Source organism: Syngnathus floridae, chromosome 12 (genome assembly GCF_059516105.1).
Source record: "Syngnathus floridae isolate MCC-2025c chromosome 12, RoL_Sflo_1.0, whole genome shotgun sequence".
NCBI lineage: Eukaryota > Metazoa > Chordata > Actinopteri > Syngnathiformes > Syngnathidae > Syngnathus > Syngnathus floridae.
In genome coordinates, this window is record NC_142424.1 from 8,364,152 (window position 1) to 8,391,179 (window position 27,028).

At 48.1% G+C, this 27,028-nt stretch overlaps 1 protein-coding gene across 1 annotated transcript in view; it reads left to right on the forward strand.

Annotated features, from left to right (window-relative positions):
* The first annotated feature begins 3,088 nt into the window (after positions 1-3,088).
* Positions 3,089-27,028, forward strand: part of LOC148389945 (uncharacterized) — a 29,569-nt gene continuing 5,629 nt past the window's right edge. Inside the window, exons 1-78 of the mRNA XM_088391410.1 lie at positions 3,089-3,340; positions 4,786-5,003; positions 5,641-5,753; positions 5,890-6,011; positions 6,082-6,144; positions 6,219-6,374; positions 6,455-6,537; positions 7,036-7,153; positions 7,233-7,277; positions 7,966-8,186; positions 8,253-8,365; positions 8,548-8,669; positions 8,740-8,802; positions 8,884-9,039; positions 9,120-9,202; positions 9,663-9,780; positions 9,860-9,904; positions 9,976-10,143; positions 10,402-10,512; positions 10,581-10,691; positions 10,891-11,099; positions 11,171-11,283; positions 11,469-11,590; positions 11,663-11,725; positions 11,799-11,954; positions 12,067-12,155; positions 12,482-12,602; positions 12,676-12,711; positions 12,790-12,957; positions 13,132-13,251; positions 13,330-13,440; positions 13,510-13,542; positions 13,880-14,100; positions 14,211-14,323; positions 14,496-14,617; positions 14,676-14,738; positions 14,813-14,968; positions 15,049-15,131; positions 15,596-15,710; positions 15,790-15,840; positions 15,912-16,079; positions 16,349-16,459; positions 16,528-16,638; positions 16,768-16,976; positions 17,049-17,161; positions 17,328-17,449; positions 17,522-17,584; positions 17,668-17,823; positions 17,931-18,019; positions 18,158-18,278; positions 18,364-18,399; positions 18,478-18,645; positions 18,864-18,983; positions 19,061-19,171; positions 19,241-19,273; positions 20,886-21,106; positions 21,217-21,329; positions 21,459-21,580; positions 21,639-21,701; positions 21,828-21,983; positions 22,065-22,141; positions 22,616-22,730; positions 22,810-22,860; positions 22,932-23,099; positions 23,288-23,398; positions 23,467-23,577; positions 23,708-23,916; positions 23,989-24,101; positions 24,268-24,389; positions 24,462-24,524; positions 24,608-24,763; positions 24,871-24,959; positions 25,098-25,218; positions 25,304-25,339; positions 25,418-25,585; positions 25,804-25,923; positions 26,001-26,111; positions 26,181-26,213. Coding sequence (XP_088247536.1) covers positions 3,262-3,340; positions 4,786-5,003; positions 5,641-5,753; positions 5,890-6,011; positions 6,082-6,144; positions 6,219-6,374; positions 6,455-6,537; positions 7,036-7,153; positions 7,233-7,277; positions 7,966-8,186; positions 8,253-8,365; positions 8,548-8,669; positions 8,740-8,802; positions 8,884-9,039; positions 9,120-9,202; positions 9,663-9,780; positions 9,860-9,904; positions 9,976-10,143; positions 10,402-10,512; positions 10,581-10,691; positions 10,891-11,099; positions 11,171-11,283; positions 11,469-11,590; positions 11,663-11,725; positions 11,799-11,954; positions 12,067-12,155; positions 12,482-12,602; positions 12,676-12,711; positions 12,790-12,957; positions 13,132-13,251; positions 13,330-13,440; positions 13,510-13,542; positions 13,880-14,100; positions 14,211-14,323; positions 14,496-14,617; positions 14,676-14,738; positions 14,813-14,968; positions 15,049-15,131; positions 15,596-15,710; positions 15,790-15,840; positions 15,912-16,079; positions 16,349-16,459; positions 16,528-16,638; positions 16,768-16,976; positions 17,049-17,161; positions 17,328-17,449; positions 17,522-17,584; positions 17,668-17,823; positions 17,931-18,019; positions 18,158-18,278; positions 18,364-18,399; positions 18,478-18,645; positions 18,864-18,983; positions 19,061-19,171; positions 19,241-19,273; positions 20,886-21,106; positions 21,217-21,329; positions 21,459-21,580; positions 21,639-21,701; positions 21,828-21,983; positions 22,065-22,141; positions 22,616-22,730; positions 22,810-22,860; positions 22,932-23,099; positions 23,288-23,398; positions 23,467-23,577; positions 23,708-23,916; positions 23,989-24,101; positions 24,268-24,389; positions 24,462-24,524; positions 24,608-24,763; positions 24,871-24,959; positions 25,098-25,218; positions 25,304-25,339; positions 25,418-25,585; positions 25,804-25,923; positions 26,001-26,111; positions 26,181-26,213 — 8,953 coding nt within the window. The 5' untranslated portion in view covers positions 3,089-3,261. The remainder of the gene's footprint in view (positions 3,341-4,785; positions 5,004-5,640; positions 5,754-5,889; positions 6,012-6,081; positions 6,145-6,218; positions 6,375-6,454; positions 6,538-7,035; positions 7,154-7,232; positions 7,278-7,965; positions 8,187-8,252; positions 8,366-8,547; positions 8,670-8,739; positions 8,803-8,883; positions 9,040-9,119; positions 9,203-9,662; positions 9,781-9,859; positions 9,905-9,975; positions 10,144-10,401; positions 10,513-10,580; positions 10,692-10,890; positions 11,100-11,170; positions 11,284-11,468; positions 11,591-11,662; positions 11,726-11,798; positions 11,955-12,066; positions 12,156-12,481; positions 12,603-12,675; positions 12,712-12,789; positions 12,958-13,131; positions 13,252-13,329; positions 13,441-13,509; positions 13,543-13,879; positions 14,101-14,210; positions 14,324-14,495; positions 14,618-14,675; positions 14,739-14,812; positions 14,969-15,048; positions 15,132-15,595; positions 15,711-15,789; positions 15,841-15,911; positions 16,080-16,348; positions 16,460-16,527; positions 16,639-16,767; positions 16,977-17,048; positions 17,162-17,327; positions 17,450-17,521; positions 17,585-17,667; positions 17,824-17,930; positions 18,020-18,157; positions 18,279-18,363; positions 18,400-18,477; positions 18,646-18,863; positions 18,984-19,060; positions 19,172-19,240; positions 19,274-20,885; positions 21,107-21,216; positions 21,330-21,458; positions 21,581-21,638; positions 21,702-21,827; positions 21,984-22,064; positions 22,142-22,615; positions 22,731-22,809; positions 22,861-22,931; positions 23,100-23,287; positions 23,399-23,466; positions 23,578-23,707; positions 23,917-23,988; positions 24,102-24,267; positions 24,390-24,461; positions 24,525-24,607; positions 24,764-24,870; positions 24,960-25,097; positions 25,219-25,303; positions 25,340-25,417; positions 25,586-25,803; positions 25,924-26,000; positions 26,112-26,180; positions 26,214-27,028) is intronic.

Here is a 27,028-nt window from a genome sequence, read left to right on the forward strand (position 1 = left end):
GCTCCATCATGCTGAAAAGGGGGCCTGTTTGGCAACAATTAAAGCTCTTTCCCTGAAGTTCTTGAAAATTTAATAGACGAAAGTGCAATGTTACTCGCTGCTAAAAACATCCTTGTAGGCCCTTTTTGTGCTAAGCAATGATGGCTGCATGTGTTGCATTGCAGGTAACCACGGCTAACAGTTGAGGAACAATAGTGGCAGGCACCATCTTCCTCTCACAGTGTCCAGTCACTCAAACATGACATCTTGTTCTCCAGTGTCATTCTTGTCAACGGCCACATCTGGATTGTGTTACTGCGACACCAGTATGTCATTGGTCCTTTTGTGGCAGGCCTAAAATGTAGTGGAAATGTGTGTGTGTGTGTGTGTGTGTGTGTGTGTGTGTGTGTGTGTGTGTGCGTGTGTGTGTGTGTGTGTGTGTGTGTGTGTGTGTGTGTGTGTGTGTGTGCGTGCGTGTGTGTGTTTTTATGATGGAGTTCATTTTCAAGGCAACTAAGGTTTATTTTGCACTCAAGCAGTAGTTGAGCTGGTCACTTCTCTTTACATTCTGGAGGATATGCAAATTGCTAATATAAAATCTGAAACAGCAGACTTTGTGAAAATTAATAGTTGTGGAATGGCACACTAACTCATTTTGACTGAGCCACACACACACATATGCATGCACAAAAACAAACACACTTTGAAATCTATTAAGGAAACATTTATTCCCAAATTGATACTTGTTGCTCTTCATGAGTTCTGTGCCTGGTGCCAAAGTATTTGGGTATTTGCTTGTTGCCAACTGATGCAATCATGCATGTACCACATAAAAGTGAGCCAATAGTTATTTAGGTTCTCGTGAATGACTGAGTGCATGGCATCACTGACAAAGACAATTGTGGCAGGTGGAATCACAGAGAGTAAAATTATATTGATGAAGATTCGGGATGGCAAGGAGACCGTGTGGCAGCGTGGCACCATTGAATGACCTTGAATGGAACCACGCACACACGCACACACACACTCTCACACACACACACACACACACACACACACACACACACACACACACACACACACGCACACACACACACACACGTTAAGGAAACCTCTCTTCCCAAATGGACACTTTGTGCTTTTTCTCAACCAGTTTGTGCCTGGTGGCAAAGTATTTGCTTGTTGCCACTGCATATTGTCATCATGCATGTGCCACGTAAAAGTGCACCAGACGATCATTTAGGTGCTCTCATGAATGAGTGAGTGTATGTCATTGATGACAAAGAACATGGCTGGTGGAATCACAGAGTAAAATTCAAATTGATGAAGATTCAGGACAGCAAAGAGATGGTGCTGGCTCCACAGTGCCATCCCGAATCTTCATCAATATAATTTTACTCTCTGTGATTCCACCTGCCAAATGACCTTGAAAGAAACCAAGATGACCTTAGCATTACTGTGCTGGAAACAAGGGAGGAGGCAGAGAAAAGAAAACAAAACCTAACTCACAGACACACAGCTACATATTAAGGAAACTTTTGTTTCCAAATTGATACTTGATGCTCTTTATTGGTTTTGTGCCTGGTGGCAAAGTATTTGGGTATTTGCTTGTTGCCACTGCATAATGCCATCATGCATGTGCCATACAAAAGTGACCCGGACGATCATTTAGGTGCTCTCGTGAATGAGTGAGTGTATGGTATCACTGACAAAGCCAATTGTGGCAGGTGGAATCAAAGAGCGTGAAATTCTAATTGATGGAGATTCAGGACTGCAAGGAGACCGTGGCGGCCCCGCCGTGGCGTGGCACTATTGAATGGCCTTGAGTGACACAAAGAGGACCTGAGCATCACTGTGCTGGAAACATTTGTTACCAGTATCATCTTGTCGGAAATATGTCTGGAACAATTCGGCCTCCAAGATAAGAGAGGTAGCAGAGAAAACGAAACCTAACTCACAGACCTTGAAAAAGCCCCACAAGTTCTCAATAGGGTTTAGGTCAGGTGAGGAAGGGGGCCATGTCATCATTCTTTCATCTCTAAGGCCTTCATTGACTAGCCATGCAGTGGAGTACTTTGATGCATGTGCTGGAGCATTGTCCTGCATAAAAATCATGGTCTTCCTGAAAGATGCTGACTTTTCCCAGTACCACTGCTTGAAGAAAGTATCCTCTAAAAACTGGCAGTAGGTTTGGGAGCTGAGTTTGTGTCCATCTTCAACCCGAAAAGGTCCAACTAGCCCATGCCAGGACTCCACCTTGCTGGCGTCTGAGTCAAAACGGAGCTCTGTGCCCGACACTGATCCAGCCGCAGGCCCATCCATCTGGTCCGTCAAGAGTCACTCTCATCTCATCAACTCTGTCTTAAGATATTTCTTGGCCCAGTTTTGACGTTTCAATTTGTGCCTCTTGTTTAGTGGTGGTCGGGTTTCATCTTTTCTTACCTTGGCCATGTCTTTGAGCACAGAACACCTTGTACTTCTTGACACTCCAGGTAGGTTGTAGTTCTGAACTATGACAACACTAGAGGATAACGGGTTCATAGTGGCTTCACCTTTGATTCCTCTCGAATCTTTTGCAGTTAATTGACGTCTTTTCTTCTCAACACGTTTCTTGCAACCCTGTTGACTATATGCACCAAAAAGGGAGACAATCCCCTTGGTAAAACTGTCTCGGACCGCCAGTGCCTTTTAAGAAGACATTCCTTCTGTGGAATAGACCTGCTTGCCAGCATTTGGCTCCCTAGCCCAAAATGTGACGTGTCAACCTGCTCATTGCTGCTCGGACACAATTGATCAGAAATTGTCAGCTGATTTAGTGACGCAAAGTTTGTGCTCTTTCTGTCAGCCAACGTTGTCATAAGCTGAATCCACTTTGACCGATGTCGAGTAAAAATTACTTTTACGCATTACTTGGCTTCAGCTTGAGACGTAGGTTTAAGTGACCATGCACAAAGGTTGTCCCTCTTTTTTGCTTGCTTCCCCTGTTCCTCATCCCGAATAAAAGTGGTGTCAAAAGTTTGGGCGAAGGTGGCCAAAATAATATCGCGTTACCGCAGCCAAAGACGTGCATGCGTAAAGAGCGTCTCCGCGGTAACGCGCTCTTCCGAATGCGCGTGAGTCACGTGGGTGGGGGCCGAGCAGCAGGAGCAGCAGCAGCAGCAGCAGCAGCAGCACCGGAGCAAGCGCCCGTTCGGCGGCCGTTACCTGTTTTGAGCGGAGCTAGTGTGTGCACCACATCGTGATATCTGCGTTCAAGAGCCTCTCTGGTGGCCTTCCGTCACCATGATGGCCCCGCTGGCCGTGCGCCTGGCGCTGGTCCACCTGGTTTGCGTCGTATGGCTGATGTACAGCTGCGCAGCCGGTGAGTACTTTGAAGAAAATGTCCAACTTGCGAATGTTGTACTCTTACTATAACTTTGGAAGGAGGCATTTGGTTCGGATTGCAGTGCGGATCCGCTGCTGGGTTAAAAGTGGACCGACTCAGGAAGCTGGGTGAATTTACTATGGGATGTTTTGGCATTTTTTGAGTTTTGTATAAAAATGGATCGTTCGGCGCGAAACAGTTCGGTCTGGTTTGTAACCTAAATTCGGTCCAATCTTTGACCCAAATTGAGTTGTTAGAGTGGATGTTCTTGACGTCACTTAACTATTTTTCCGATGCACGTAAACCTTGTGGGTCAATGTTTTTTCTTGAGTCATGTGAGTGCAAACTGTCTTTTTATGTTGTACATTTTTAACAAGCTGATTGATTGCGAGACACAATGGGACATTGTATCCAGTGTATACAGAGTATCACTTTCCTTGAAAGGCAGACGCCCTATTTTTCTCCTCACATGCACTGTCGTGAAAATAAGCAAATAGTCAATTTTGTACTTAATAGTAATCAAGATGTCCGTTCTACATTAAAGGCGTACATCATTGTAAGGATAAGTACAAGTGATCAAATCTCTCTTGGTAAAGATCTCCTATTATATCTAATAGGACGTGCAATATTGATCCAACTGAATCGAAAAGAATATCATATGATCCACTTTGATTTTAACCTTGCACTTTTATTTGTCCATCCCTCCAAACAAAACTAACTCTGTCTTGTCACCGTGGGATAGTGGGAAACGTAATTTCGATCTCTTTGTGTGTCTTGACATGCGAAGGAATTGACAATAAAGGAGACTTTGACTTTGACGCGCGTCACATAGGGAGACCACTATTGGCTTTAATATTCGCAACCACACATTGAGTTTGTCTCATTCCAATATAAAAAAAAAAAAGGGAAAATACTTTGACACGTGTGTGTTGTGTGTGTGTGTTGGGGGGGGGAAGAGCAGAAGGACTTTGTTCTGTCGCTTTGTTACAACAAGAGGCGTGACTTGTCAACACGTCTTCCTTTATTGCAAATGTATCTTTTGGCAGTCGATGAAAAAAAAAAAAAAAAAAGTTTGATGTGGAGATTTTAGACCTGTAGCGCCATCGTGTGGGCAGAACTTGAGTTAAAAAAAAGAAAAACTTATTTCTCCGAGTGGCAGAACGACAGAATTGGACTGAATCTCCTCCGTTCAGTTCTTGAAATTATTCAGCATATTGAAACTGGTCATCCTCTGAAAAAATGTGCCTTGTTGATATTTTTGTGACGCTATTATTTCAGGCTAATAGCCCTAAATTCCCAAGTCCTTTGTAAGTCTTGTCAATGGTGGATTGTCAGTCATGCAGGTGACACAGTTAGGTGGCGTGCATTCTTGCTTGTTTGCTGAAATTCTGGTTTTTACCAAGAGTTGAAAAATGACCATGGCAACTTTGATGGTTCATCAGGTGTAACCCGTCATACGCCATGTGACGCAGACCACGGATGGAATTCTCACGGCTCCAAATGCTACAAGAAGATAGACACAACCAACGGTTGGCGGGGAGCTCGTCACGACTGCCTCTGGGAGGGCGGCGACCTGGTCTCCATCACCTCCGAGGAGGAGGAAAAGTTTGTGAAGAAGCAAATGGGCGACAAGCCGTTCTGGATCGGACTCTCCAATCTGGTGAGACGGAAACGCAAGCGGCTGTTGTATGGAGTAGACTGGGGTCAAACGTTTTGAACTTTGCCCTTAAAATCCATTTGTTTTAGTTCTTACGTTCCCTGAGAGCGCTGTCTCTGTCTGGGCAGTGGTTCCAATTAAGCCTTCCACTTAAGCTGTCCTTTGTGATTCCACGCCCCGCTCAGCGAGCACCTCGCCCCACGCCAGATTTGGGATTACAACTGAAAAAGATTTGAACCTGAATAAAAAAGATCCCAATCTGAAAAAACAAGAGTTGAACCTGAAAATAATGCGAATCTGAATACATGCAACTGGAAAAAAGATCTCAAATCATGAAAATGAATTGCGGTGAAACCTGAAAATAAATACTTTATTCCAAAATATTACCAAGGCGAACTCAAAAACACTTTCACACAAGTGTTTTGTTCTACTACGTTGTTTTGTTTTTCTAGTTTTAAGATCAGCTCGTTTATTTTCAGATTTAAGTTTCCTTTTTTTCAAGTACATACGAGTTTTGTTTTTTCAAGTACAAAACGTTTGACCCCAATCTTCAAGGGATATTTAATATCAAATCCTTTCGATGAAGCATACTGTTGGCGAGCTTTTGGTACGCCATTGACAACGGGATTGGTTTCGGCAGGTCTGCGACAAGGACCATTGTAACTTATTCGAAGAGGGAGAAAAGAGACTGAACTGGTCCGACACTGGTGTGACGCCGACCTACACCAACTGGGACTCGCGTCAAGATGGAAGGTAAGAAGATCACCTCTTTGCATCCTGTGTCAGATGGGATGCACGTTATCCGAGGACGTGAACGAGGAAAAAAAAACCCACCAAATTGGCCCGTTTGTCGGATGTGTGTCTCAGTTTTCATGCCTTTTCCCAACAGCTCCGACAATGAATCCTGCGCGTACGTCAACCAAGGTGTGCACAAAGAGAGTCAGCCTGGAAAGTGGAGACATGGCTCGTGCGGATCCTCGTTGGCGTACATGTGCGAGCGGTCGCCCAACGGTAAATCCACACGTCCGTTGCGATGTTGGCGCTGAAAGGAGCAAAGTGCAACCGTGCCATCTTTCTGCAGACTGCCCGGACGGATGGCCGTGTTCCTACAAAGACTTGGGTTACACTTACAGTCGAGTGGAGAGTGAGTGGCAGCGACGCTCCTTTTGACACCAGCGCCATCTCGTGGTTTCCTAATTAGTTTCTTTTGGCTTTCAGCTTCCTACTGCGACTCTGGCGAGTTCCTGTACAATGACTCTTGTTATCATTTCGAGGGGAGACTTGCAACCTGGCAAGAGGCTGAAGATTTGTGCAAGGAAGAGGGAGGTCTCTTGGCCAGCGTCCACTCAAAGGTTGACGGCCTATTCTTGAGTGGTGAGCGCTTAAACAAACTGACCATCCCAGCAATCGTCCCGCAATTTTTCACCACAAGTGTTTGTTCTGCTTTCCTCAAGCTCACCGGCGAATAGGATTGTTTTCTTGGCTGGGACTCAAGAAGAACAATGGCAAATTTGAGTGGCGCGACGGATCATCCACAGTAAGTGACAATGTGTGCAAGGGAGGTCTAAAAAGTTGTCACTTTGCCCCAATGAAGCTGTCATGTTAGAAGGCAAGAGTTAAAAAGTGTCATTTTAGTAGAATAGAGTTGATTGAAATAGAAGGAAAAATCTGACAAGAATGGTCGTCCTGTCAAATAGATTTGACTTTGACTTGTATTGAGTCATGTTACAAGTGAAAAATGTCTTAGATTTATGAGGGATGACCATTGTAATTTACAAGGAAAAAACAGTGACACGAATTGTAGAAACAAAGTGCAACATTCATTTTACAGGGAGACATTTTTTATTGAAAAGTTCCAATCAGAAAGTTGGAAGGGGGTTGGAATATCGCAACAATTCTTATTGTGAGATAGAGCTTGTGAACATTAATTTGAGAGATTTGAATCAATGAAGTGACTTTGAAGGAATGTGGTGGGAAGCCATCCGAGCAACTGCAACACCAAACACGCTCGAGTCATGTCCACTGTCGTCCGCAGGATGATGTCCCGTGGGATCTTCCTAAATCTTCAAGTGACTGCACAAAATTGGATACTGAGGGAGAAGTTCAGATCGACAGTTGTACTAGTGTCACTCGTCCATCCATCTGTCAAAAAGGTCAGAAAGTCACAACCTCTCATTTGCCCTTTGTCTTCTCATTGCTCTCTCATATTTGACCGCTCTCACCTCCTTGCAGGCAAGGCCAGAGCTTCTCTTCTGCTTCTTTCGGCGTCAGCATCAGGTGGGTGTCCCAGCCTGCAGCCCGCACGCAGAATCTTGCTTGCCCTTAAGTGACTCGAGTCTCGCTTGCAGGCAAGAGTGCAAATTGCGGCTGGTGGCGGGAGAACCCCGCCAACGAGGTCGAGTGATTAATTGTATTACTGAATAAAGTAACACGTTACCGGGGAAAGCGTTACGGTTAAAAACAACACACAACACAATACATGCACGTTTTTGCCTTAAACCTCAATCAATATTAAAATACATTTTGATATCGCCACTTGAAAATTCTTCAGCGGTCCTGTTGTGACTACTGATGAAATAAATTGCCTTGTTTATCTCTTGGGACAGTATTCTTTCAGACTAATAGCCCTAAAATGCCCACCTAAGTCTTGTCAGTTGGGGATTGTCCGCTATACAGGTGACTTAATCTGTCAAAAAGTGATATAAAGTTAAAGTCCCAAAAGTCCCAATGATCGTCGTCTCACACACATCTGGGTGTGGTGAAACTTGTCCTCGGCATTTAACCCATCCTCGTGTGATTTTGATCCATCCCCTGGGGGAGAGGGGAGCAGTGAGCAGCAGCGGTGCCGCGCTCGGGAATCATTTGGTGATCTGATAAAGGTGGCAATGCACTTCATGCCTGTTTGCTGGATTTCTGGTTTTCACCAAAGGTTGAAAAATGACAAGGCAACTTGCTGTTTCATCAGGATCGACCGATCATGAGGCAACATGTGACACAGACAACGGATGGAGTCCTCACGGCTCAAACTGTTACAAGAAGATGGAGACCTCCAACGGTTGGCTGGGGGCTCGTCACGACTGCCTCTGGGAGGGCGGCGACCTTGTCTCCATCACTTCAGAGGATGAGGAGAAGTTTGTGAAGGAGCAAATGGGCGACAAGCCGTTCTGGATCGGACTCTCCAATCTGGTGAGGCGAAAGCGCAAATGGGCTTCCTACTGGTGCTCGAGTGACAACCAGTATTGTTTTTGGCAGGTCTGCGACAAGGACTGGTGTCAGTTTTTTGAAGCGGGAGAAGAGGGGCTGACTTGGTCCGACACCGGCGTAAGCCCGACCTACGCTAGCTGGACCTCAAGCCAAGGCGGAAGGTAGGAGAACACGTCCTGTGTCAAGCGAGATGCACGGGGAGATTTTGGAACCCCTTTCCAAACATGTGTAAAGATGTGATGAGGTATAAAAAAGCTTTTGTTTTCTTTTTATCGGGAAAGAGGAAAATAAACTCCAAATTGGCTTGTTCGTCAGATGTGTGACTCGCGACTTTTCCCAACAGCTCCAACAATGAAACCTGCGCGTACGTCAACCAAGGTGTGCACGTAGAGAGTCAGCCTGGAAAGTGGAGACATGGCTCGTGCGGATCCTCATTGGCGTACATGTGCAAACGGTCGCCCGACGGTAAGTCCACACGTCCGTTGCGATGATGACGCTGAAAGGAGAAAAGCTCAACCGTGCCATCTTTTTGCAGACTGCCCGGAGGGATGGCCATGTTCCTACAAAGACTTCGGTCACACCTACAGTCAAGTTGAGAGTTGAGTGGCAGCGACGCTTCTTTCTACACCCAAACTGCATTGTCGTGGTGGTTTTCTAATTAGTTTCTTTTGGCTTTCAGCTTCCTACTGCGACTCTGGCGGGTTCCTGTACAAGGACTCTTGTTACCATTTTGAAGGGAAGAATGGAACTTGGCAAGAGGCTGAAGATTTCTGCAAGGAAAAGGGAGGTCTCTTGGCCAGCGTGCACTCACAGGTTGACGGACAGTTTTTGGCTGGTGAGCACCAAGACAAATTGACCATGCCGGCAATCGTCCTGCAATTTTTCACCACAAGTGCTTGTTCTGCTTTCCTCAAGCTCACCGGCGAATAGGATGGTATTCTTGGCTGGGACTCGAGAAGAACAATGGCAAATTTGAGTGGCGCGACGGATCATCTACAGTAAGTGACAATGGAGGTCTAAAAAGTTGTCACTTTGCCCTAATGAAGCTGTTACGTTAGAAGGATAAAGTTGAAAAGTGTCATTTCAGCAGAACAAAGCTGGTTGAAACTGGAAAAATCGGACAAGAATGGTCTTCCTGTCAAATAGATTTGACTTTGACTTGTATTGAGTCATGTTACAAGTGAAAAAATGACCATTGTAATTTACAAGGAAAAAAATATGACATGATTTGTAGAATTAAAGTGCACCATTCATTTTACGGGGAAACATTTTTTAGTTCCAATCAGAAAGTTGGAAGGGGGCTGGAACATCGCAACAATTCTTATTGTGAGATAGAGCTTGTGAACATGAAGTTGAGCGATTTGAATCAATGAAGTGACTTTGAAGGAATGTGGTGGGAAGCCATCCGAGCAACTGCAACACCAAAAACGCTCGAGTCATGTCCACTGTCGTCCGCAGGTTGATGTCCCGTGGCATCCTCATAATTATTCAGGTGCCTGCACAAAATTGGATGGTGCTGGACAAGTTCAGATCGACAGTTGTACTAGTGTCACTCGTCCATCCATCTGTCAAAAAGGTCAGAAAGTCACAACCTCTCATTTGCCCTTTGTCTTCTCATTGCTCTCTCATATTTGACCCCTCTCACATCCTTGCAGGCAAGGCCAGAGCTTCTCTTCCGCCTCTTCCGGCGTCAGCATCAGGTGGGCGTCCAAACCTGCAGCCCGCACGCAGAATCTTGTTTGCCCTCGAGTGACTCGAGTCTCATTTGCAGGCAAGAGTGCAAAGTGCGGCTTGTGGCGGGAGAACCCCGCCAACGACTTCTGCTACCTGATCCACGACACGGCCAACTTGACCTGGAAGGAGGCGCGAGACGAGTGCGCCCGCCGCAGAGGCAACCTGCTCGCCATCACCGATTTACAGGACCACAACTTCATACACGGTAGGTCGTCCTCGGTCTGCTTCGCTTTTTGGCGCAGCTGAAGTACTTAATGAAAGAATCCATCGAGAGACCACCGACTCACGTCAACATTTTGCCGAGTTTCTGTCATTCCAAAGGATAGACCAAAAATAAGCTTGTGACCCCCGCCAACAAGGACCCAACCCAGACATCACCATCACTTCATTTTAGTTAAGCGTTTTGGACTCGCATCTGTAAGATGCTTCAACCTTGTGTTCTCTATTTACCTTTGACCCAAAGGGGTTCCGGGAAGCGGTTCCTCTTTGTGGTTGGACGCCAGCGACACCAATGTTGAAGTCGGCAGCAAGCAGTCTGACGAATCCTCACCGAGTTCCGTCCTTCTGGGCGCAAGTGGGTCTAAAACCTGGCCGATGTATGAAGGAACGAAGGAGCGCTGAGCATCTGTGGTCTCTTTCAAGGTAACCCTGGTGACCCCCCCGGCCGACGCTGCAACTCCTTACATCATGGCAAGGGCGACATGGAAGTTGTCGATTGTGAGAAGAAGAGCGGCTACGTCTGTAGGAGAAGAGGTAAGACGAGATGCTCGGTCGATTCTCCCCAACTTGCGTTATCAGCCGAGAGGACCAGAGTGGCAATTGTAAAGTTTGTGCTCTGATGTGAGTGGTGATGCAGGTGACGCAATTGGCTGAAACTGAATGACTTATTCTAGCAAAGAAGACAAAAACCGTTGCGTTATTACGTCAGAGTAATCCCAAAATGTTCCCTCAGGCATTCAAACATGTGAAATGACCAATGGGTGGCACGGCTTCGGCTCCAGCTGCTACAGGAAGATGGAGACCACCAACGGTTGGCTGGGGGCTCGTTACGACTGCGTCTGGGAGGGGGGCGACCTGGTCTCCATCACCTCGGAGGATGAGGAGAAGTTTGTGACGGAGCAAATGGGCGACAAGCCGTTCTGGATTGGACTCTCCAATCTGGTGAGACGGAAGCGCAAGTGGGCTTCCTACTGGTACTTGAGTGACAACCAGTATTGTTTTTGCCATGGCAGGACTGCAACGAGGTCTGGTGTCAGTTTTTTAAAGCGGGAGAAAAGAAGCTGACTTGGTCCGACACTGCTATGACGCCGACCTACGCTGACTGGACCTCGAGTCAAGACGGAAGGTAGGAAGGTCACCTCTTTGGGTCCTGTGTCGGGCAAGATGCACGGGGAGATTTTGGAACCCCTTTTTTAAATTGTGTGAGCATGCCATGAAGCACCTTTTTATACTTTTGATCAGAAAATGGAGAAAAAAAACGTAGCCCGTCTGTCGGATGTGTGTCTCATTTCTCACGCTTTTTGCCGACAGCTCCAACGATGAATCTTGCACGTACGTCCGCCAAGGTGTGCACGTAGATAGTCAGCCTGGAAAATGGAGACATGGCTCATGCGGATCCTCATTGGCGTACATGTGCGAGCGGCCGCTCGACGGTAAGTCTGCACGTTCTATTGATGTTGACGCTGAAAGGAGAAAAAAAATGCAATCACGTCGTCCCCCTGCAGCCTGCCCGTTAGGACGGCTGTGTTCCTACAAAGACTACGGATTCAGCTACAGTCGAGCGGAGAGTGAGTGGCAGTGACGCTTCTTTTCCACACCTGCCGTTGTGCTTCTGTAATCTATGTTTCTTGGCGGCTTTAGCTTCCTCCTGCGACACTGGCGACTTCCTGTACAGGGACTCTTGCTTTCACTTTGAGGGGATGAAGCGAACTTGGGAGGCTGCCGAGGTGTTCTGCAGAGAATGGAACGGTCACCTGGCCAGCGTCCACTCACTGGTTGAGGGCCAATTCTTGGCTGGTGAGCTTCAAGACAAACTGCCGATGCCAGCTATCGTCCCCTAGCGCGTCACAATGTCTGACACGATGCTCTTCTTGTGCTAAATTTCCTTCCTTCCTTTGATATCCTCAAGCTCACGCGCCATATGCAGGAGGAGTGCAATCCTGGGTGGGACTCAAGAAGAACAAGGACAACTTTGAGTGGAGCGACGCAACACCTACGGTGAGGGAAAAGTTAGGAGCAGTCTACCAAAGTTGTCATTTGCTCAGAATGAAGGTGTCATATCGGAAGCCAAATTCTACAGAACAATGAAAGTTAGACTTTGGCAAGAATGATCACCATGTTACAAAAAGAGATAAACATTGAAGGTGTTAATCAGCTGAAGCATTAACTGGAAGAAAATTGTCAAATGAATTCAAGTCATACTGTAGGAAAGGGTTGAGAAAATATCGATCAGTGGGAGGAAAAAAGGACTCATCATTTTGGAGGAAATGCGGTGGGAAGCGAGCCCAAACGCACCAAAGTCACACCTGGCGTGTCGTCGGCAGGGCAACATTGTGTGGGTGCCAAACGGGCCGAAAAGGCGTGGTGGCTGCTCTGCCTTGTCGCCGACTGGTCAACTTGAGGATTGGCCCTGCACCAAAAGTCAGCCATTCATCTGTAGAAAAGGTCAGAAAATGACGACCAATCATCTTGCACTTTTATATGCTCTCTCATAACCATCCCTCTTCCTTTCTTGCAGCTATGGTCCAAGAGTTTGTTCTTCCTCCGCCGGCAGGTGGGCGCCCCACCCGGCAGTCGACATGTGGTCTCTTGTTAGCGGTTTGCCCTCAGGTGACTTGACTCTCGCTTGCAGGCTGGAGTGCAAAGTGCGGTTGGTGGCTGGACCGATCCTCCGACGACTTCTGCTACCTGATCCAGCACAAGCCCACCAAGACGTGGCAGAAGGCGCGAGACGACTGCCTCCTCCGAGGAGGCGACCTGCTCAGCATCGCCGACTCAAATGAACAGACAGTCATACAAGGTAGGCTGTCCGTCCGTCCGTCAGGTTGCCGTCAGGGCTGTTGAATTCCCCCAACATGGGCAGAGCTCCAGACCTCACATGCATGCAATGAGCAGTCAGCGAGCCATCAGCGAGCAGAGCGCCAACGAGAATGTTTCAAACTCATGTTGCATATTTTACCATTTACCTCCAAAGGTCTGTACACTTCTCTGTCGAGCGCTCCCTCTCTGTGGTTGGGCGTCAACAACGACATCACGAAAGACGGCAGCGAGTGGACTGACGGATCCCCGTTCGGTTACATGTTCATGGACAGAGGTGTGTCCCGAAACCCAACCGATGTTTGCCTGCGATGTTGCAGAGGAATGTAGCTGAGCATCTGTCGTCTCCTTCCAGATGACCCCGGTGACCTCTCTGGTGCATCCTGTCTTTCCTTACTCACAAGAAACGGCCGCTGGAAGTTTGACGATTGCCGCAAGAAAAGAGGCTACATCTGCAAGAAAAGAGGTAAGACGTGGCGACGCTCAGTGGATTCTTGCAACGTGCTGACTCGTGTCTTTGGCTTTTGTCTTCCAGGAATCCCGGCAAAGCCTCAGCAGCCTCTTCATGGTAAGTCTCTGAACGGTGACTTCAAACGATGCAAAACAAAAATGACATGACGATGCTTGTCTTTATTTTTACTTTACTTTCATAGCGTAAAGAATTCAGGCTGTAAGCGAATGAGGGTTATGCAAGATCAGCTCGCAGTATAGTGACTATACCATGGGTGACTATTCTATTCGCTAAATAATCATCTGTAGCAGCCCGAGTTGAAAATTTCACTTAGATATGTATTATATAAATATATTTATGCGCGATGCAGAAAAATGTGACGTGAAGGGAATGCAGAAATCTGGTTTTCATCAAAGGTTGAAAAGTGACCATGGGAACTTTGATGTTTCATCAGCTTTAACCCATCATGAGCCAACATGTGACACAGTCAACGGATGGAGTCCTCACGGCTCAAACTGTTACAAGAAGATGGAGACCCCGAACGGTTGGCTGGGGGCTCGTCACAACTGCCTCTGGGAGGGCGGCGACCTTGTCTCCATCACCTCTGAAGACGAGGAAATGTTTGTGATGGAGCAAATGGGCAACAAACCGTTCTGGATCGGACTCTCCAATCTGGTAAGTGCAGGCTGCTGTTGGCTGGCGACTGGTAGTTGAGATGGAACCGCGAGCAAGTGGCTGTTGGCTCACTATTGGTACACCATTGACAATGAGTTTGGACTCTGCAGAACTGCAACGAGACCTGGTGTCAGTTTTTTAAAGCGGGCGAAAAGAGTGTGACTTGGTCCTACACCAGTGTGACGCCGACCTACGCCAACTGGGACCCGCGTCAAGACCAGAGGTAAGAAGATCACCTCTTTGCATCCTGGGTCAGGTGGGATGCACGGTGATATTTTCAAATTGCTTTCTAAAAATTGCTTTTGGGGCTGAGTTTTCATCAGAAAAAAAGGGCAAAACCTCCAAATTGGCACATTTGTCGGATGTGTCTCGCTTTTTCCGACTTTTCTCAACAGCTCCGACGATGAATCCTGCGCGTACGTCAACCAAGGTGTGCACGGAGACAGTCAGCCTAGCAAGTGGAGACGTGGCTCGTGCAGATCCTCATTGGCGTACATGTGCGAGCGGTCGCCCGACGGTAAGTCTGCACGTTTGACGTGAAAGGAGAAAAGTGCAACCATGTCGTCTTTCTGCAGACTGCCCGGACGGATGGCCGTGTTCCTACAAAGACTTGGGTTACACTTACAGTCGAGTGGAGAGTGAGTGGCAGCGACGCTCCTTTTGACACCAGCGCCATCTCGTGGTTTCCTAATTAGTTTCTTTTGGCTTTCAGCTTCCTACTGCGACTCTGGCGAGTTCCTGTACAAGGACTCTTGTTACCATTTTGAAGGGAGGAATGGAACTTGGCAAGCGGCTGAAGATTTCTGCAAGGAAAAGGGAGGTCTCTTGGCCAGCGTCCACTCACCGGTCGACAGACGATTTTTGGCTGGTGAGCGTCAAGACAAACTGACCAATCGTCCCGCCATGTTTCACAACATCGTCACAAGTGCTCGTTCTGCTTTCCTCAAGCTCACGTGCGAAAAGGATTTCAACCTTGGCTGGGACTCAAGAAAAGCTCAGCCAAATTTGAGTGGCTCGACGGATCAGCTACAGTAAGTGACACGTTTGCAACGCGGGTCTAAAAAATGGTCACTTATGAAGCTGTCATGTTGGAAAGCAAAACATTAAAAAGTGTCGTTTTAGTAGACCGCAGTTGATTCAATAGAGAGGAGAAATCTGACAAGAATGGTCTTCCTGTTAAATAGATTTGAATTTGTTACAAGAAGTCCTTTAGTTTGATGGCTTAGAATTGTGATATATAAGAGAAAAAAAACAATAAGATTTCACCATGCATTTCACAGGAAAACGTTTTTCAAAATAAAAATTAACAGTTTAGGGTTTGGAAAGCTTCAATCTGAAACTCAGGTTGGAATATCGCAACAATTTCTATTGGTTCCGGAAATGATGAGAATGGTGAGAAGAAAAACAGATTTGAACCAGTGAGGTGACTTTGAAGGAAATTTCGCGGGAAGCCATCTGAGCAATTGCAACACCAAACACGCTGTATCCTCTGCAGGACAACGTCACAAAGAACCTTACTCAAAATTCAGATGACTGCGCAAAATTGAATGAGAATGGAGAAATTCAGCTTGAGGGTTGTACTGGCCTTCGTCCATCCATCTGTCAAAAAGGTCAGAAAGTCACAACTTCCCATTTGCCCTTTGTCTTCTCATTGCTCTCTCATATTTGACCCCTCTCGCCTCCTTGCAGGCAAGGCCAGAGCTTCTCTTCTGCTTCTTCCGGCGTCAGCATCAGCATCAGGTGGGCGTCCCACCCTGCAGCCCACATGCAGAATCTCGTTTGCCCTCAAGTGACTTGAGTCTCGCTTGCAGGCAAGAGTGCAAAGTGCGGCTGGTGGCGGGAGAACCCCGCCAACGACTTGTGCTACCTGATCAACTCCAAGCACACCAAGACCTGGAAGGAGGCGCGCGACGAGTGCGCCCGCCTCAGAGGCAACCTGCTCGCCATCACCGACTCGAACGAAGATACCTTCATACGAGGTAGGCCGTCCACAGTCTGCTGCGCTTTTTGGCGCGGCTGAAGTGCTTGATGAAAGAATCCATGCAAGTCAAATCGAGAGACCACCGACTCGCGTCAACATTTTGCCGAGTTTCTGTCATTCCAAAGAAAAGACCAAAAATAAGCTTGTGACCCCCACCAACTCGGACCCAACCCAGACGTCACCCGCACTTTGTTTTAGTTAAGTATTTTGCACTTGCCTCTGTAAGATGCGTCAACCTTCTGTTCTGTATTTACCTTTGACCCAAAGGGCTTCTGCCAAGCGGTTCCTCTTTGTGGTTGGACGCCAGCGACATCATTGTTGAAGTTGGCAGCAAGCAGTCTGACGAATCCTCACCGAGTTCCGTCCTTTTGGGCGCAGGTGGGTCTAAAACCTGGCCGATGTATGAAGGAACAAAGGAGCGCTGAGCATCTGTGGTCTCCCTCCAGGTAACCCTGGTGACCCCCCCGGCCGACGATGCAACTCCTTACTCAGTGGCAAGGGCGGCATAGAGGTTGTCGATTGCGAGAAGAAGCGCGGCTACGTCTGCAAGAGAAGAGGTAAGACGAGATGCTCGGCCAATTCTCCCCAATGTGTGTCAGCGGACACATTTTTTGTCTCATGTGAGTTTCGATGCAGATGACGCATTTGCCTGAAACTGAGTGCGTAATCCCCAAATGTCTCCTCAGTCGTTCAGACATGTGAAAGGACCAAAGGGTGGCGACGCTTTGGCTCCAACTGCTACAAGAAGATGGAGACCACCAACGGTTGGCTGGGGGCTCGTTACGACTGCGTCTGGGAGGGCGGCGACCTGGTCTCCATCACCTCGACACACGAGGAAAGCTTTGTGAAGGAGCAAATGGGCGACAAGCCGTTCTGGATCGGACGTTCCAATCTGGTGAGACGAAAGCGGTAGAATACGTTGACTTTCCACTGGTACCTAACCGTCACCTGCGATTGGTTTCGGCAGAACTGCGACGTGGCCTGGTGTCAGTTTTTTGAAGCAGGAGAAAAAAGACTGTCTTTGTCCGACACCGGCGTGACGCCGACCTACGCCAACTGGGACTCGCGTCAAGATAGAAGGTAAGAAGGTCACCTCTTTGCGTCCTTTTGTTGTCAGGCGGAACACACAGCGAGATTATGGATCCCATCTGCGAATTTTGAGAGTATTGATGAGACAGGAGGAAAAGCCTCCAAATTGGCACGTTTGTCGCATGTGTGTCTCCTTTTTCCCGACCTTTTTCAACAGCTCCAACAATGAATCCTGCGCGTACGTCAACCAAGGTGTGCACGTAGAGAGTCAGCCTGGAAAGTGGAGACATGGCTCGTGCGGATCCTCATTGGCGTACATGTGCGAGCGGCCGCTCGACGGTAAGTCTGCCCGTCCGTTGTGACGTTAACGCTCAAAGGAGAAAAACTTGCAATCACGTCGTCCCCCTGCAGCCTGCCCGGACGGACGACTGTGTTCCTACAAAGACTACGCATTCGGCTACAATCGAGTGGAGAGTGAGTGGCAGCGAGGCTTTTTTTTTCCACACCTGCAACGTCTTGTTGTGGATTTGTAATCCATGTTTTTTTGGTGGCTTCAGCTTCCTACTGCGGCACTGGCGACTTCCTGTACAGGGACTCTTGCTATCACTTTGAAGGGATGAAGCGAACTTGGGAGGCAGCCGAGAAGTTCTGCAGAGAATGGAACGGTCACCTGGCCAGCGTCCAATCACTGGTTGATAGCCAATTCTTGGCCGGTGAGCGCCAAGACCAACTGCCGATACCAGCAATCGTCATCTAGCACTTCACAAAATTTGAATGCTCTTCTTGTGCTAAATTTCCTCGCTTCTCTGATATCTTCAAGCTCATGCGCCAGATGTAGGAGGATTGCAAGCTTGGGTGGGACTCAAGAAGAACAAGAACAACTTTGAGTGGAGCGACGCAACGCCTACAGTAAATGAAACATTTAGAGCAGTCTACAAACGTTGTCATTTGCCCTGAATGAAGGTGTCATGTCGGAGGGCAAAGGTTCCACCAAACACGCAAGTTACACCAAATGCGGCAAAGTCATGTTCGGCGTGTCGTCCGCAGGGCAACATTGCGTGGGTGCCAAACGGGCCGACAGGACGTGGTGATTGCTGTGCACTGTCGCCAACTGGACAAGTTGAGGACTGGCCCTGCACCAATATTCGGCCATTCATTTGTAAAAAAGGTCCGAAAATGAAGAGCACTCACCTTGCACTTCCATGTGCTCCCTCTATCTAAGAGTGCTAATGACTCCTCTCTTTTCCTTGCAGCCAAGGTCCAAGAGTTTGTTCTTCCTCCGCCGGCAGGTGGGCGTCCCACCCAGCAGTCGACACGTGGTCTCTTGTCACCGGTTTGGCCTCAAATGACTTGAGTCTCGCTTGCAGGCTGGAGTGCAAAGTGCGGCTGGTGGCCGGACCGATCCTCCGACGACTTCTGCTACCTGATCCAGCACAGGCCCACCAAGACGTGGCAGAAGGCGCGAGACGACTGCCTCCGCCGCGGAGGCGACCTGCTCAGCATTGCCGACTCACGCGAACAGGCCTTCATACAAAGTAGGCTGTCTGTCTGTCCGGTCGCAACCAGGGCTGTTGAATTCCCCCAACATGGGCAGAGCTCCAGACCTCACATGCATGCATTTGGTTTCCTTGGACAACCGCTAATATACTGGAATATACGATAGTGCGTTCCACCAATGAGCAGTCAGCGAGCCATCAGCGAGCAGAGCGCCAACGAGAATGTTTCAAACTCATTTTACCATTTACCTCCAAAGGTCTGTACACTTCTCTGTCGAGCGCCCCCTCTCTGTGGTTGGGGGCCAACAACAAGATCATGAAAGACGGCAGCGAGTGGACTGACGGATCCCCGTTCGGTTACATGTTCATGGACAGAGGTGTGTCCAAAACCCAATTGATGTTTGCCTGCGATGTTGCGGAGGAATGGAACAGAGCATCTGTCGTCTCCTTACAGATGACCCCGGTGACCTCTTTGGAGCATCCTGTCTTTCCTTACTAACAAGCAACGGCCGCTGGAAGTTTGCCGATTGCAGGAAGAAAAGGGGCTACATCTGCAAGAAAAGAGGTAAGACGTGGCGACGCTCAGTGGATTCTCACAGCATGCTGACTCGTGTCTTTGGCTTTTGTCTACCAGGAATCCCGGCAAAGCCTCAGCAGCCTCTTCATGGTAAGTCTCTGAACGGTGACTTCAAACGATGCAAAACAAAAATGACATGACGATGCTTGTCTTTATTTTTACTTTCATAGCGTAAAGAATTCAGCCTGTAAGCTAATGAGGGTTATGCAAGATCAGCTCGCAGTATAGTGACCATACCATGGGTGACTATTCTATTCGCTAAATAATCATGTGTAGCAGCCCGAGTTGAAAATTGCATTAAGATATGTATTATGTAAATATATTTATGCGCGATGCAGAAAAATGTGACATGCAGGGAATGCAGAAATGTGGGTGTGGGTGTGTGTGTGTGTGGTGGGGGTGTGTATAACCTCCAACCTGCTTCTGGAGACACCCCCCTGGGTGAAACCGTCTAGAACCACCAGTGCTTTGGGGAGTAACCCTGCTCATTTGACACGAGTGATCAAAGGTGATTTTAATGGCCCAATATTTTGGATGTTGTTTAAGAAGAATATGTTTGCCAATGTCCTGAGTTGAATGCACTTTTTCATCGGGGTGGCCGAGGGGGGCCCTGCATCAGCTGGGGTGGCCTTATGACAACCAGGGATGCGGGGGTTGATGGTCAAGTGTACAGTCCTACTCATTTACAAAATGGAATTGTTCTATTCGACAACATTTACTTGTACAAGATAAAATGTGCAAACCATCACCTGAATTCTTTAGAAAATACTCGCATGCTCGAGAAGGCTCCGTTGCTCTGGAGCGCCTCTGCGTGTGTGTGGGCGGAGGTGAGGGGCACAGAGCAGAGGGGCGCCTATCAGTGCAGCGCCTCTGTTAATGATCACACGTGAACAGACAGCTGTTAAATAAATGCATAAAATAGCAATTCGAAGTAACTTTTTTCCTGTCGCTTTGGAGGTCCTTTTGTTGCAGCGCCCCATACGCTGCATGTAGTGCATTTTTCCCCACTGAGATTTTGCCAAAAGCAAAAACAAATGAGAGCATAATTTCAGCCAGTTTTTTTTCAATGTTTTTTTTTTCCTCTTAAATGTTGACGAGCTAGCCCATTGCGCTGATGGAATAGTGATGCGTTACAAATGTACAACTGGGCATGAGCTCTTTCTTGTGTAACTACCTGGAAAAAAAAAAAGGGAGCTCCAATTGTTCTGTAGCTGTATTAAAAAAGACGTCTTCCTTTGCATAGATTGGAAACGTATATTTTGGTGATGAATGAAAATAAAAAAAGTTGAATGTGGACTCTTGACCTGTAGCGCCATCCTGTGGGCTGCACATGAGCAAAAAAAAAAAACACCACCAACAACACATTTTTCTCTGTCCGAGGGGCAGAATGACAGAAGTGGACTGAATTTCCTCCGTTTTTTGACATGTGCAACAGTCCATGAAATCATTCAGCATCCTGAAGCTGGTTAATGAATGTCACGTTTAAAAATGTGCCTTGTTGATTTTTTTTGTGACTCTATTATTTTAGGCTAATAGCCCTAAATGCCCAAGTCCTTTGTAAGTCGGGTCAATTGTGGATTGTCAGTCATGCAGGTGACGCAATTTGGCTGAATTAGGTGGCGTGCATTCTTGCTTGTTTGCTGAATTAGTTCTTTTTACCAAAGGTTGGAAAATGACCATGGGAATTTTTATGTTTCTTCAGCTTTAACCCATCATGAGCCAACATGTGACACAGTCAACGGATGGAGTCCTCACGGCTCAAACTGTTACAAGAAGATGGAGACCCCGAACGGTTGGCTGGGGGCTCGTCACAACTGCCTCTGGGAGGGCGGCGACCTTGTCTCCATCACCTCTGAAGATGAGGAAATGTTTGTGATGGAGCAAATGGGCAACAAACCGTTCTGGATCGGACTCTCCAATCTGGTAAGTGCAGGCTGCTGTTGGCTGGCGACTGGTAGTTGAGATGGAACCGCGAGCAAGTGGCTGTTGGCTCACTATTGGTACACCATTGACAATGAGTTTGGACTCTGCAGAACTGCAACGAGACCTGGTGTCAGTTTTTTAAAGCGGGCGAAAAGAGTGTGACTTGGTCCTACACCAGTGTGACGCTGACCTACGCCAACTGGGACCCGCGTCAAGACCAGAGGTGAGAAGATCACCTCTTTGCCTCTTGGGTCAGGTGGGATGCACGGTGATATTTTCAAATTGCTTTCTAAAAAATGCTTTTGGGGGTGAGTTTTCATCAGAAAAATTTTTTTCCGACTTTTCTCAACAGCTCCGACGATGAATCCTGCGTGTACGTCAACCAAGGTGTGCACGGAGACAGTCAGCCTAGCAAGTGGAGACGTGGCTCGTGCAGATCCTCATTGGCGTACATGTGCGAGCGGTCACCCGACGGTAAGTCTGCACGTTTGACGTGAAAGGAGAAAAGTGCAACCATGTCATCTTTCTGCAGACTGCCCAGATGGATGGCCGTGTTCCTACAAAGACTTGGGTTACACTTACAGTCGAGTGGAGAGTGAGTGGAGCGACGCTTCTTCTGACACCCGCAGCCTCTCGTTGTCGTTTCCTAATGAGTTGCTTTTTCGTTTTACACCTACTCCGTCTCGTTGTGGTTTTCTAATGAGTTTATTTTGGCTTTCAGCTTCCTACTGTGACTCTAACGAGTTCCTGTACAAGGACTCTTGTTATCACTTTGAGGGGACGCCTAAAACTTGGCAAGCGGCTGAAGATTTCTGCAAGGAAAAGAGAGGTCTCTTGGCCAGCATCCCCTCACCGGTCGACAGACAATTTTTGGCTGGTGAGCGCCAAGACAAACTGACCAATCGTCCCGCCATGTTTTCTCGACATCGTCACAATTGCTCGTTCTGCTTTCCTCAAGCTCACGTGCGAGAAGGATCTCAACCTTGGCTGGGACTCAAGAAAAGAACATTTGAGTGGTTCGACGGATCATCTACAGTAAGTGACACATTTGCAACGCAGGTCTAAAAAATTGTCACTCATGAAGCTGTCATGTTGGAAAGCAAAACATTAAAAACTGTCATTTTAGTAGAGCACAGTTGATTCAATAGAGAGGAGAAATCTGACAAGAATGGTCTTCCTGTTAAATAGATTTGAATTTGTTACAAGAAGTCAAAAATGTCCTTTAGTTTGATGGCTTAGAATTGTGATATATAAGAGAAAAAAAAACAATAAGATTTCACCATGCATTTCACAGGAAAACGTTTTTCAGAATAAAAATTAACAGTTTAGGGTTTGGAAAGCTTCAATCTGAAACTCGGGTTGGAGTATCGCAACAATTTCTATTGGTTCCAGAAATGATGAGAATGGTAAGAAGAAAAACAGATTTGAACCAGTGAGGTGCCTTTGAAGGAAATTTCGCGGGAAGCCATCTGAGCAATTGCAACACCAAACACGCTGTATCCTCTGCAGGACAACGTCACAAAGAACCTCATTCAAAATTCAGATGACTGCGCAAAATTGAATGAGAATGGAGAAATTCAGCTTGAGGGCTGTACTGGCCTTCGTCCATCCATCTGTCAAAAAGGTCAGAAAGTCACAACCTCCCATTTGCCCTTTGTCTTCTCATTGCTCTCTCATATTTGACCCCTCTCGCATCCTTGCAGGCAAGGCCAGAGCTTCTCTTCCGCTTCTTCCGGCGTCGGCATCAGCATCAGGTGGGCGTCCCAGCCTGCAGCCCACTTGCAGAATCTTGTTTGGCCTCAAGTGACTTGAGTCTCGCTTGCAGGCAAGAGTGCAAAGTGCGGCTGGTGGCGGGAGAACCCCGCCAACGACTTGTGCTACTTGATCCACGACATGGCCAACAAGACCTGGAAGGAGGCGCGAGACAAGTGCACCCGCCTCAGAGGCAACCTGCTCGCCATCACCGACTCGAACGAACATACCTTCATACGAGGTAAGCCGTCTACAGTCTGCTGCGCTTTTTGCCGAGTTTCTGTCATTCCAAAGAAAAGACCAAAAATAAGCTTGTGACCCCCACCAACCCAGACTTCACCCACACTTTGTTTTAGTTAAGCATTTTGCACTTGCCTCTGTAAGATGCGTCAGTCAACCTTCTGTTCTGTATTCACCTTTGACCCAAAGGGCTTCTGCCAAGCGGTTCCTCTTTGTGGTTGGACGCCAGCGACATCATTGTTGAAGTTGGCAGCAAGCAGTCTGACGAATCCTCACCGAGTTCCGTCCTTTTGGGCGCAGGTGGGTCTAAAACCTGGCCGATGTATGAAGGAACAAAGGAGCGCTGAGCATCTGTGGTCTCCCTCCAGGTAACCCTGGTGACCCCCCCGGCCGACGATGCAACTCCTTACTCAGTGGCAAGGGCGGCATAGAGGTTGTCGATTGCGAGAAGAAGCGCGGCTACGTCTGCAAGAGAAGAGGTAAGACGAGATGCTCGGCCAATTCTCCCCAATGTGTGTCAGCGGACACATTTTTTTGTCTCATGTGAGTTTCGATGCAGATGACGCATTTGCCTGAAACTGAGTGCGTAATCCCCAAATGTCTCCTCAGTCGTTCAGACATGTGAAAGGACCAAAGGGTGGCGACGCTTTGGCTCCAACTGCTACAAGAAGATGGAGACCACCAACGGTTGGCTGGGGGCTCGTTACGACTGCGTCTGGGAGGGCGGCGACCTGGTCTCCATCACCTCGACACACGAGGAAAGCTTTGTGAAGGAGCAAATGGGCGACAAGCCGTTCTGGATCGGACGTTCCAATCTGGTGAGACGAAAGCGGTAGAATACGTTGACTTTCCACTGGTACCTAACCGTCACCTGCGATTGGTTTCGGCAGAACTGCGACGTGGCCTGGTGTCAGTTTTTTGAAGCAGGAGAAAAAAGACTGTCTTTGTCCGACACCGGCGTGACGCCGACCTACGCCAACTGGGACTCGCGTCAAGATAGAAGGTAAGAAGGTCACCTCTTTGCGTCCTTTTGTTGTCAGGCGGAACACACAGCGAGATTATGGATCCCATCTGCGAATTTTGAGAGTATTGATGAGACAGGAGGAAAAGCCTCCAAATTGGCACGTTTGTCGCATGTGTGTCTCCTTTTTCCCGACCTTTTTCAACAGCTCCAACAATGAATCCTGCGCGTACGTCAACCAAGGTGTGCACGTAGAGAGTCAGCCTGGAAAGTGGAGACATGGCTCGTGCGGATCCTCATTGGCGTACATGTGCGAGCGGCCGCTCGACGGTAAGTCTGCCCGTCCGTTGTGACGTTAACGCTCAAAGGAGAAAAACTTGCAATCACGTCGTCCCCCTGCAGCCTGCCCGGACGGACGGCTGTGTTCCTACAAAGACTACGCATTCGGCTACAATCGAGTGGAGAGTGAGTGGCAGCGAGGCTTTTTTTTTCCACACCTGCAACGTCTTGTTGTGGATTTGTAATCCATGTTTTTTTGGTGGCTTCAGCTTCCTACTGCGGCACTGGCGACTTCCTGTACAGGGACTCTTGCTATCACTTTGAAGGGATGAAGCGAACTTGGGAGGCAGCCGAGAAGTTCTGCAGAGAATGGAACGGTCACCTGGCCAGCGTCCAATCACTGGTTGATAGCCAATTCTTGGCCGGTGAGCGCCAAGACCAACTGCCGATACCAGCAATCGTCATCTAGCACTTCACAAAATTTGAATGCTCTTCTTGTGCTAAATTTCCTCGCTTCTCTGATATCTTCAAGCTCATGCGCCAGATGTAGGAGGATTGCAAGCTTGGGTGGGACTCAAGAAGAACAAGAACAACTTTGAGTGGAGCGACGCAACGCCTACAGTAAATGAAACATTTAGAGCAGTCTACAAACGTTGTCATTTGCCCTGAATGAAGGTGTCATGTCGGAGGGCAAAGGTTCCACCAAACACGCAAGTTACACCAAATGCGGCAAAGTCATGTTCGGCGTGTCGTCCGCAGGGCAACATTGCGTGGGTGCCAAACGGGCCGACAGGACGTGGTGATTGCTGTGCACTGTCGCCAACTGGACAAGTTGAGGACTGGCCCTGCACCAATATTCGGCCATTCATTTGTAAAAAAGGTCCGAAAATGAAGAGCACTCACCTTGCACTTCCATGTGCTCCCTCTATCTAAGAGTGCTAATGACTCCTCTCTTTTCCTTGCAGCCAAGGTCCAAGAGTTTGTTCTTCCTCCGCCGGCAGGTGGGCGTCCCACCCAGCAGTCGACACGTGGTCTCTTGTCACCGGTTTGGCCTCAAATGACTTGAGTCTCGCTTGCAGGCTGGAGTGCAAAGTGCGGCTGGTGGCCGGACCGATCCTCCGACGACTTCTGCTACCTGATCCAGCACAGGCCCACCAAGACGTGGCAGAAGGCGCGAGACGACTGCCTCCGCCGCGGAGGCGACCTGCTCAGCATTGCCGACTCACGCGAACAGGCCTTCATACAAAGTAGGCTGTCTGTCTGTCCGGTCGCAACCAGGGCTGTTGAATTCCCCCAACATGGGCAGAGCTCCAGACCTCACATGCATGCATTTGGTTTCCTTGGACAACCGCTAATATACTGGAATATACGATAGTGCGTTCCACCAATGAGCAGTCAGCGAGCCATCAGCGAGCAGAGCGCCAACGAGAATGTTTCAAACTCATTTTACCATTTACCTCCAAAGGTCTGTACACTTCTCTGTCGAGCGCCCCCTCTCTGTGGTTGGGGGCCAACAACAAGATCATGAAAGACGGCAGCGAGTGGACTGACGGATCCCCGTTCGGTTACATGTTCATGGACAGAGGTGTGTCCAAAACCCAATTGATGTTTGCCTGCGATGTTGCGGAGGAATGGAACGGAGCATCTGTCGTCTCCTTACAGATGACCCCGGTGACCTCTTTGGAGCATCCTGTCTTTCCTTACTAACAAGCAACGGCCGCTGGAAGTTTGCCGATTGCAGGAAGAAAAGGGGCTACATCTGCAAGAAAAGAGGTAAGACGTGGCGACGCTCAGTGGATTCTCACAGCATGCTGACTCGTGTCTTTGGCTTTTGTCTACCAGGAATCCCGGCAAAGCCTCAGCAGCCTCTTCATGGTAAGTCTCTGAACGGTGACTTCAAACGATGCAAAACAAAAATGACATGACGATGCTTGTCTTTATTTTTACTTTCATAGCGTAAAGAATTCAGCCTGTAAGCTAATGAGGGTTATGCAAGATCAGCTCGCAGTATAGTGACCATACCATGGGTGACTATTCTATTCGCTAAATAATCATGTGTAGCAGCCCGAGTTGAAAATTGCATTAAGATATGTATTATGTAAATATATTTATGCGCGATGCAGAAAAATGTGACATGCAGGGAATGCAGAAATGTGGGTGTGGGGGTGTGTGTGTGTGGTGGGGGTGTGTATAACCTCCAACCTGCTTCTGGAGACACCCCCCTGGGTGAAACCGTCTAGAACCACCAGTGCTTTGGGGAGTAACCCTGCTCATTTGACACGAGTGATCAAAGGTGATTTTAATGGCCCAATATTTTGGATGTTGTTTAAGAAGAATATGTTTGCCAATGTCCTGAGTTGAATGCACTTTTTCATCGGGGTGGCCGAGGGGGGCCCTGCATCAGCTGGGGTGGCCTTATGACAACCAGGGATGCGGGGGTTGATGGTCAAGTGTACAGTCCTACTCATTTACAAAATGGAATTGTTCTATTCGACAACATTTACTTGTACAAGATAAAATGTGCAAACCATCACCTGAATTCTTTAGAAAATACTCGCATGCTCGAGAAGGCTCCGTTGCTCTGGAGCGCCTCTGCGTGTGTGTGGGCGGAGGTGAGGGGCACAGAGCAGAGGGGCGCCTATCAGTGCAGCGCCTCTGTTAATGATCACACGTGAACAGACAGCTGTTAA